The sequence below is a fragment of the Trachypithecus francoisi genome, unplaced genomic scaffold (genome assembly GCF_009764315.1).
Source record: "Trachypithecus francoisi isolate TF-2019V2 unplaced genomic scaffold, Tfra_2.0 Lachesis_group3, whole genome shotgun sequence".
Lineage (NCBI taxonomy): Eukaryota > Metazoa > Chordata > Mammalia > Primates > Cercopithecidae > Trachypithecus > Trachypithecus francoisi.
In genome coordinates this window covers 41479918-41490342 of record NW_022681468.1, presented here as the reverse complement: position 1 = coordinate 41490342, position 10425 = coordinate 41479918, and the positions used below count along the sequence as shown (strand labels likewise).

Here is a 10425-nt window from a genome sequence, read left to right as displayed (position 1 = left end):
ACACCAACTTTATTCCCAGAGCATACCTGCAAATCCTAGATGGAGTATCTTGGAAGCTCATCTTCCTTGTAGAACACATTGTAAATTCCTAGTCTGTAATAAAAGTAGCCAGGTCTGCAGACTCTTAACCTAATGACGTCAATCCTCATGGCCTGTGCGTAGGTTTCCAGGTATGTCATTAATCTGTTATACAACCTTCTTGTGAGGGCTTGGAAGGTGAGGGGAGCTTCACATCCAAAGTTCTCCTAACTTCCTGGGGACTCCTCTTCTAAATAATAGCAGTTATAGCAGTCATGATACCATGTCACCAAAATTCACCGCTTTGGAATTTTTTCATATAAAATCTAGGATTAATATGTAAATTGCCTTATTTTTCCTCTTAATAAGTAAACATGTAATTGTCACAAATTTTAAAAAAACAAAAAACCAAACACTTAATAATGAAGTATATATCAAAAAATACTTTTGATTACCTTCAAGTTAGGTGTAATTTCACTCATGAGCTAAGAGTGAGCTAAGTGAGTAATAGTGCAGCCCTTCTACTGGCAAATAAAGACAACACTTCACCACACCCATTGTTTACTGGGTATTTTAACAAGCTTTTCAACTTTAATCTTACTACTCTCTTGCAGGTACCCTGATGCTCCAGACAAACTACTATTTGTTTGCCAAACATGTCTAACACATTCCCATCTCCGTGCTTTGGTTCATTCAATTTCTTTTTCTTTTTTGAGATGGAGTTTTGGTCTTGTCGCCCAGGCTGGAGTGCAATGGCACAATCTCGGCTCACTGCAACCTCTGCCTCCTGGGTACAAGCCGTTCTCCTGCCTCAGCCTCCCAACTAGCTGGGACTACAGGCGCCTGCCACCACGACTGGCTAATTTTTGTATATTTAGTAGAGACGGGGTTTCACCATGTTAGCTAGGCTGGTCTCAAACTCCTGACCTTGTGATCTGCCCACCTCAGCCTCCCAAAGTGCTCGGATTACAGGTGTGAGCCACCATGCCCGGGCAAATCAATTTGTTATTTAAAAATATACACCCTTTGTTCATGAATACTTTAAATACGATTTTGAGAATATACTGCTGAGAAGCAAATTTTAAAAATTCTTATTTGTAAAGCTATTTAAAACATTTTATGGTGACAAATGTTGCAGGATTATTATTGTTTTTTTACTTTTAAGACTGTTATCACAGATTTCAACCAGTGTATTAGTCTATTCCTGCACTGCTATTAAAAACTACTGGAGACCGGGTGCGGTGGCTCACACCTGTAATTTCAGCACTTTGGGAGGCTGAGGCAGGCGGATCATGCCACTGCACTCCAGCCTGGGTGATAGCAAGACTCCATCTCAAAAGAACAAGAAAAAAAACAAAACAAACAAACAAACAAAAACTACTGGAGACTGGGTATTTAAGAAAAAGAAAAAAAAAGAGGTTTAATTGGCTCATAATTCTACTGGTGGTACAGGAAGCCTGGCTGGGGAGCCCTCAGGAAACTTACAACCATAGCAGAAGGTAAAGGGGAAGCTGGCACGTCTTACATAGCTGGAGCAGGAGGAAGAGAGGGTGAAGGGGGAGGTGCCACACACTTTTAGACAATCAGATCTTTTTTTTTTTTTTTTTGAGACGGAGTTTTGCTCTTATTGCCCAGGCTGGAGTGCAGTGGTGCAATCTTGGCTCACTGCAACCTCCACCTCCCGGGTTCGAGTGATTCTCCTGCCTCAGCCCCTTGAATAGCTGGGATTATAGGCATGTGCCACTATGCCAGGCTAATTTTGTATTTTCAGTAGAGACGGGGTTTCACTATGTTGGTCAGGCTGGCCTTGAACTCCTGACCTTAGGTGATCCGCCTACCTTGGCCTCCCAAAGTGCTGGGATTAGAGGCGTGAGCCACCATGCCTGGCCAACAACCAGATCTTATGAAAACTCACTATCAGGAGAACAGCCAGAAAGGTATCTGCTCCCATGATCCAGTCACCTCCCATCAGGCTGCTCCTCCAGCACTGGGATTACAATTTGACAAGAGATTTGGATAGGGACACGAATCCAAACCATACCAAAAATGAGCAAAAATACTGTGCATTAAAATGAGTTTGGTGAATGTTCCCCCTTAAATTAACCCAGATGAAAAAGGAGAAAAACCCTCAAATAGTAGGAAAATTAAAATCCATCTTATTGTCACCAACCCCACTGATCCTCTGAATTTGGGCCTGGAGACCTTTGGAGACCAGGGTAGCCTTCACTTCACTGAAGTAAAAAAAACACTTGATATTTAAGCTCTGAATATATTTTATCAAAATTTTAATTATAAACATCACTTAAAATATTTAAATGAAGTAGTTGGTTATATGAAAAATTAAAGATCAATTGTACAAAATAATATTCTCAGGAACACATTTATTTATTATCAGAAACTAAAAGGTATATCCCTGTATATACAGAATATTTTCTTTTCAGATTTGATTTCAAGTTTAAAAAAAATAAAATCTTAAAACTAATTTGAATACAAATCACATTCATACAATGGGGTACTATAGTAATTACATACAAAACTTTCCTAGAATTAAATTATTAGCCCTTAAATATTGCATGAAAAGTGACAAAATCCTTACTAAATTGGAAGCATTCATTTACAACCTAAACTTTTAAAATATAGGTAGACTATTAAGCAATATTAACATTTTTAGATCATTAATCTCTTTGAGAATCTGATGTTGTAAAATTTTCCCCAGAAAAATGCACATATAAAGCCTAAAGACTGAATAATCACGTAATTCATTCAACATACCCTAATTGAATGCCTATTGTGTCCCAGGGATCCAGAAGTAAAAAGATGCACAAGGTCTTTTTCCTCATGAAGCTTACATCATAGGGATAATGACAGAAAATTTAAAAAGTAAATAATACATAATTACAGATTGTGACTGATATGCTTTGCCTTTGTGTCCCCACCCAAATTTCACCTTGAATTGTAATAATCCCCACAAGTCAAGGGCAAGACTAGGTGGAGATACTTGAATCATGGGGGCAATTCCCCCATGCTCTCCTCGTGATAGTGAGATCTCATGAGATCTGATGGTTTTACAAGGGGCTTCCCACTTTGCTCACCACTCACTCTTACTTCATCCTGCCGTCCTGTGAAGAGGTGCCTTCTGCCATGATTGTAAGTTTCCTGAGGCCTTCCCAGCCATGCAGAACTGTGGGTCAATTAAACCTCTTTCCTTTATAAATTACTCAGTCTTGGGCATTTTTTTTTTTTTTTTTTTTTTTTTGAGACGGAGTCTCGCTCTGTCGCCCAGGCTGGAGTGCAGTGGCCGGATCTCAGCTCACTGCAAGCTCCACCTCCCGGGTTCACGCCATTCTCCTGCCTCAGCCTCCTGAGTAGCTGGGACTACAGGTGGCCGCCACCATGCCTGGCTAGTTTTTTGTATTTTTTTTTTAGTAGAGACGGGGTTTCACCGTGTTAGCTAGGATGATCTCGATCTCCTTACCTCGTGATCCGCCCGTCTCAGCCTCCCAAAGTGCTGGGATTACAGGCTTGAGCCACCACGCCCGGCCAAAATCTGATTTTCATATTTATATGCGAGAGGTTTCACAATCACTAAGGCATGAGGTCAGTATAATAGTTATCAAAGTATATTTTATTCTGCTCATAGGTTGCTGTTATCAGACGTAGAATCCCATATTTGGGAAAGAAAGGAAGCAAGGGAAGGGCAAATTAGGAAAAGTCAGCTAGTTGAGATTTAAGAATTAACATTTTTAGCCTGGCACAGTGGCTCACACCTATAATCCCAGCATTTTGGGTGGCTGAGGTTGGAGGACTGCTTCGGCCCAGGAGTTCAAGACCAGTCTAGACAACATAGTGAGACCCCATCTCTATAAAAACAGAAAAATTAGCCAGACATGGTGGTACATGGCTGTAGTCTCAGCTATTTGGGAGGTTGAGGCAGGAGGATGGATTAAGCCCAGGAGGTGGAGGCTGTAGTGAGCAGTGATCATGCCATTGCACTGCAGCCTGGGTGAGAAAGCAAGACCCTACCTCTAAAAAAACAAATAAACACATATATTTCCTTAAACATTTTTATTTTTTAAAAAGTTTATTTTTCTTTGAATATTGCCTCCTGTGTATCTCACAAGGAAGGCCTATTTCCTTATAAAGTTATCTGGTGGGCCTAAAAATGAAGAGCTTTCTAAAAGTCCTTCACAATTAGTACGTTAACATTTTTATTGTGCTATGTATAATTTATGTAACCACAATCAGAATTCAAATGTAAAAGTTCTTTCCTTTTTTTCTTTAAGATGGAGTCTTGCTTTGTCACCCAGACTGGAGTGCAGTGGTGTGATGTCAGTTCACTGCAACCTCCACCTCCTGGGTTAAAGTAATCCTCCCATCTCAGCTTCCCGAGTAGCTGAGACTACAGGCATGTGCCACCATGCCCAGCTGTTTTTGTCTTTTTCTTTTAGTAGAGACTGGGTTCACCATGTTAGCCAGGCTGGTCTCAAACTCCTGACCTTAAGTGATCTGCCCGCCTCGGCCTCCCATAGTGTTGGATTACACGCGTGAGCCACCATGCCTGGCCAAGTTTTTTCTTTTTAACTTACATATGTATTTCAAAAGGAATGGAAGAACTTGACCAAATAACGAGAAAATACCCAGCACAGTAATATCTACTAAGTTTAATTACTTTTTCTCAAACTGCCACCTCTTCCCTTTCTTAAAAAACTTTATCAAACAACAAAAACCCTCTTCAGAAAATCTAATGCAGCTATAAAGTAAAATGTTAAAAACTGATCCTGTTTCCCCCCCCCACCCCCAGCGCCGCTGGGCCTGCAGGTCTCTGTCGAGCCGCGGACGCGGGTCTCTGTTCCGCAGGATGGGGTTTGTTAAAGTTGTTAAGAATAAGGCCTACTTTAAGAGATACCAAGTGAAATTTAGAAGACGACGAGAGGGTAAAACTGATTACTATGCTCGGAAACGCTTGGTGATACAGGATAAAAATAAATACAACACACCCAAATACAGGATGATAGTTCGTGTAACAAACAGAGATATCATTTGTCAGATTGCTTATGCCCGTATAGAGGGGGATATGATAGTCTGCGCAGCATATGCACACGAACTGCCAAAATATGGTGTGAAGGTTGGCCTGACACATTGTGCTGCAGCATATTGTACTGGCCTGCTGCTGGCCCGCAGGCTTCTCAATAGGTTTGGCATGGACAAGATCTATGAAGGCCACGTGGAGGTGACTGGCGATGAATACAATGTGGAAAGCATTGATGGTCAGCCAGGTGCCTTTACCTGCTATTTGGATGCAGGCCTTGCCAGAACGACCACTGGCAATAAAGTTTTTGGCGCCCTGAAGGGAGCTGTGGATGGAGGCTTGTCTATCCCTCACAGTACCAAACGATTCCCTGGTTATGATTCTGAAAGCAAGGAATTTAATGCAGAAGTACACCGGAAGCACATCATGGGCCAGAATGTTGCAGATTATATGCGCTACTTAATGGAAGAAGATGAAGATGCTTACAAGAAACAGTTCTCTCAATACATAAAGAACAGTGTAACTCCAGACATGATGGAGGAGATGTATAAGAAAGCTCATGCTGCTATACGAGAGAATCCAGTCTATGAAAAGAAGCCCAAGAAAGAAGTTAAAAAGAAGAGGTGGAACCGTCCCAAAATGTCTCTTGCTCAGAAAAAGGATCGGGTAGCTCAAAAGAAGGCAAGCTTCCTCAGAGCTCAGGAGCGGGCTGCTGAGAGCTAAACCAAACAATATGATTTTTCAGATATAGGCAATAAACGTACAGACAGAAACTAAAAAAATAAAAATAAAAATAAAAATAAAAAATAAAAAATAAAAATAAAAACTGATCCTTATTGATGTCCAGATTAAACATTTTAGTGGCCTGGTGCGGTGGCTCAAGCCTGTAATTTCAGGACTTTGGGAGGTGGAGGTCGGCGGATCACTTGAGGTCAGGAGTTTGAGAACAGCCTGGCCAACAGGTTGAAACCCCATTTCTACTGAAAATACAAAAAATAGCCGGGTGTGGTGACTTGTGCCTGTAGTCCCAGCTACTCAGCAGGCTGAGGCAGGAGAATCGCTTGAACCCGGGAGGCAGAGGTTGCAGTGAGTTGAGATGGTGCCACTGCACTCCAGCCTGGGTGACAGAGCCAGACTCTGTCTAAACCCCCCCTCCTTTTTAGAGATAGGATGTCCCTCTATTGCTCAAGCTGGAGTGCGGTGGTGTGAGCATACCTCACTGTAACCTCAAACTCCAGGGTTCAAGCATCCTCCTGTCTCAGCCTTCCAAGTAGTTAGGACTACAGGCCTATGCCACCAGGTCCAGCAAACCTTTGGTGTGTGTGTTGGCGTAGGAGGGTAGAGATGGGGTCTTGTTATGTTGCCCAGGCTGGTCTCAAACTCCTGGCCTCAAGTGTTCCTCCCACTTTGGCCTCCCAAAATGCTGGGATTACTGGCATGAACCACCAAATCTGGCCACATGTTAGGTTTTAAATCTTGAATAAACGTTCCTTATTAACAAGAATAAAATAGTTTTATCAATAAAAAACCTTTGTCATATAAAATTGTGTGATTGTATCTTTCTCCACTCCCACTGCTTCACTTGAGTAGCCTTTAAAAATTTTTGTGATTATATATTTTAAAAAACCACTTTAGTATTTACTCATCTTTACTTAATGCTCTGTTAAAATTTGCCTTTAAGGGAATGACAGGGAGGGTGAGGGAAAATTTGCTTTTAAATTCTATTCATTTCACTGAATTCATTTTTATATTGTCTTTGTAATATATATTTAATAAACACTACTTGTAAAGAAAGCTACAAAATAAAATAAAAATAATTGTGTCAATCTTGAAGTACATTGTTTTATATTAGCTCATATAATTAGTTTCTGGCAGACCTGGTTTTTGCAGTTCATGCATCATGGCATTTTAAAATTATAAAATAAAATGTCCATATGTTTTATTCTGCTTGAAAAAGTACCTGTTCCTAGTTTTATGATTAATCCTTGACATTCATGGAAAAGCAGTAAACTACCTACAATACTATTAGTCACATTTTACTGAAACATTTTTGTCCATAAGCTTTTTAACTTTTTATTTCCTTTTTAAATTTTCAAAAATTTTTTGGTTTTGTGCATAAGCTTTTAAAAAGAAATATTATGAAACTTTTTACTAAAAGTACAATGTTAGAAACAATCATAAATGGAGCCAAAGTCAGTTTGTACCTCAAAGAATTTCTTCAATGTCTTCTATTGCCAAAATAGCACTTTGATTTTGAACAAAACGCTTCAGAGGAAATATGTGCTAGAATGAAAATCCAAGACATATTTTTTAAATCTCTACCAGATAAAACAGGAACAATTGCCTGGAAGGCAAACAAAACAAAGCAAAACCTTCAATCTTCAATTTGGCTTTTATTTTAAAATACACTTAGCATAGAAGTGTCATAGGACAGAAAATAATAAAACACAAAGAAATGGAACATTTTCAAATACCTTTTAAGCTAGACATAAAAATCAACAGGATAGCATTGGCCCAAATTATGGGAAACAGTCCCCAAAATTCAACTCATTAAACATACATTTTGAAAGTAAAGCTCTTTTCACATTTTCCAAGGTGCCGACATTTTCCTACATGCCTTGGTTTCCTTTTAACTAATAAGTGTAAATTTAGTTGCTTTACTTAAAATTATCAGCTTCAGTTTTGATAAAAATTACCATGCCCCTAAATTCTCAATCAGAATTATAAAAATATGAGCTCAAATAGTTATGGTGCCCAAAATAGAAACATCTGAAGTGATAGTTCTGGATAATCATATAGATATTGCACTAAAATCAGTAATTTCATACCTGGTATTCATTTATATGGAAAGTTAATCCTCTTCTTTATGAAAAACTTTCTATAAATACACTTAATGCTAACATAAGTACAACCACACTTAAAAATATAAAGGCACAGACAGAAAAAAGAATAGTTTAATACTATACACAAATGTTCCACTGTGAAAATAATAGAAAGTTGAAAAAATAATAGGATCTAAAATACTGATACTAATTTTAGGTTTTATAATTTACCTTAAGTAGCCAATAAATGGGTATTAAAAGTTAACAGTGCTAAATCCAATCCTTTCCAAATTATTTAGAAAAATGCTTTCTTTACATATGAAGTATGTGCATTGTCCCATCTATAAATTTCAACTACGTTTCCATTCACTGGAAATACCTACCTGCAATATAAACAATCAAGACAATGTACAAAAAATATATCCTGTTCCTATAACTTACAATGCACAGAAAAATACCTACAAAAAGGGAAGTCTTTATCCATTTAGCTTTATAATAAATTGGTGAGAAAGTTTAGCCCATTCCACATTTCTTTCCAAATAAAGGCTAAAGAGTTAAGGGCAATTTACTTTTATGCCTGTCGCCTTGACACACGTTTTAAAATATTTGCTTGATTATATGTAACTTAAGATAAAGTTAATGTCTTATTTTTACATCACAGTATACATAGCATTTCTTAATTTAGCAACAGAAAGGCACAATTAGCAAGCAATAAAATTCAGTACCTGAATTATTAAACTGACGTCCAGAATAGTTGCAAATAAAGTACATTCAAAACAGTACACAGAACTTAAAAAAAAAGAATCCAAAAACTTATTTTTTCAAAAATTTGGTCCATTAAAAATGCCTCCCACGTTCAACATCATGGGTAACATGAAAGGTAATGGCAGTGTAAAAACAGGCAGTAAATCAATGTATAGTAGCATATGCATTCTGCTCTAGTAATTACGCTATTCAATTAGGAAATGGCTCCCACAGTAAATAAATGTTAAATATATCTGTTAATAACAACATACCTGTATTTAGTTCAAATACACAGGCACAACTGTTTGCATATTATTATTGATTTTATAATACACTCCCATAGTTTAAAAAAACACTTAGGTATATTATTTTATATATAATATATATCAGATATATAATTGCATATTATGTACCTTATATATATTATATATAAGTTGAATCCATAATACAAAACTCTCCAAACATTACATGAACATTCTAAATGGATATTTATCATTTTCTCAGTATTGAAATAGCTCAGCTCACCTAAATCAGTATCTGGATGTGCAATGATAAAATGCACTGACTCTTAAGAATTTACTTAAATAATTAAGTTAAATTCCTGCAAAAGTCTAATTCTGACCTGGCTTTTACCTGGAATATATTTTTAGGTATCAGTAACTGATACCCTCCTTTCTTATCATAAACAATATTTCTCCATCAAGAGATACCAATAAAGAAAAATATGTAAGGAACAAAAAATGTGATGGAGAAACCAACCATTCCATAGGTAATATACCGATAAGGAAGTTCAACTTCCATGTGCTGTCTTGCTTTTCGAATATCATCACACGGTATACTGAAGATTTTGCAGGCTAAAGGAATGGTGATCTTTTTCATTACATCTCTGACTATTAGTACAAATACCATCCCTATGAGGATCCGCAATATGGCTTTTCCAAACACAGTCATAGTAATGGGGGGCCCAGCTAAAGGTAATCTATCTAGAGAAGGATCTAATACTAGACCCATGTTATAAGTAACATGAGATCCACATGCAATTCCAGCACCACTTCCTAGAATCTCAGCTGTGTCTCCTCGGGACGTGCTCCAGGTGTCAAGAGTGAAAGAAAAGATCCCCAAGGCTAAATGAAGCCCGATGATGATTAACGGAGCATATTTGTGAGTTTGGTTGAAGTTGTCAATCAGGTCCACAAATGGATAGAAGACAGCTAAGATTAAAATGGTATATAGGAATCCAGCAATAATATCCTAGGAAAAGATAAAAGTATTGTTGTTTAGTATAATACTGAACATTTTTGGCATTTAAAAAATAATTTATATTTAACATTTCAAATGTTGGCCGGGCGCAGTGGCTCAAGCCTGTAATCCCAGCACTTTGGGAGGCCGAGACAGGTGGATCACGAGGTCAGGAGATCGAGACCATCCTGGTGTACACGGTGAAACCCCGTCTCTACTAAAAAATACAAAAAACTAGCCAGGCGAGATGGCGGGCGCCTGTAGTCCCAGCTACTCCAGAGGCTGAGGCAGGAGAATGGCGTAAACCCGGGAGGCGGAGCTTGCAGTGAGCCGAGATCGCGCCACTGCACTCCAGCCTGGGCGACAGAGCGAGACTCCGTCTCAAAAAAAAAAAACAACAACAAAAAACAAATGTTGAATATATATAAATTTTTTAAGTTGTCAAATTCTCAAAGTAAACTTTATTAATGAACCATATAGGAGGCACTAAAAACTGTATTAATAGTAAAAAGATTTATATTTTCATAATTCTACCCTTTTACAAACTAACTACATATATAACATCCACAAATG

The 10425-nt window shown here is 38.1% G+C and overlaps 2 protein-coding genes across 2 annotated transcripts in view; one reads left to right on the top strand and one right to left on the bottom strand.

Moving 5' to 3' along the window:
• Positions 1 to 4786: 4786 nt before the first annotated feature.
• LOC117069490 (60S ribosomal protein L5-like) lies at positions 4787 to 5829 on the top strand. The gene has a single exon (XM_033187778.1). It carries the CDS (start codon positions 4877 to 4879, stop codon positions 5768 to 5770), a length of 894 nt encoding a protein of 297 aa, XP_033043669.1. The 5' UTR covers positions 4787 to 4876; the 3' UTR covers positions 5771 to 5829.
• Positions 5830 to 7420: 1591 nt separating this feature from the next.
• SGPP1 (sphingosine-1-phosphate phosphatase 1) overlaps positions 7421 to 10425 on the bottom strand; it is a 48318-nt gene continuing 45313 nt past the window's right edge. Inside the window, exon 3 of the mRNA XM_033187777.1 lies at positions 7421 to 9864. Within this exon, the coding sequence (XP_033043668.1) occupies positions 9313 to 9864 (552 nt within the window). The 3' untranslated portion in view covers positions 7421 to 9312. The remainder of the gene's footprint in view (positions 9865 to 10425) is intronic.

Excerpts from the sequence above, each read along its gene's own strand:
- LOC117069490 (XM_033187778.1), top strand. The coding sequence starts at position 4,877 with ATGGGGTTTGTTAAAGTTGTTAAGAATAAGGCCTACTTTAAGAGATAC.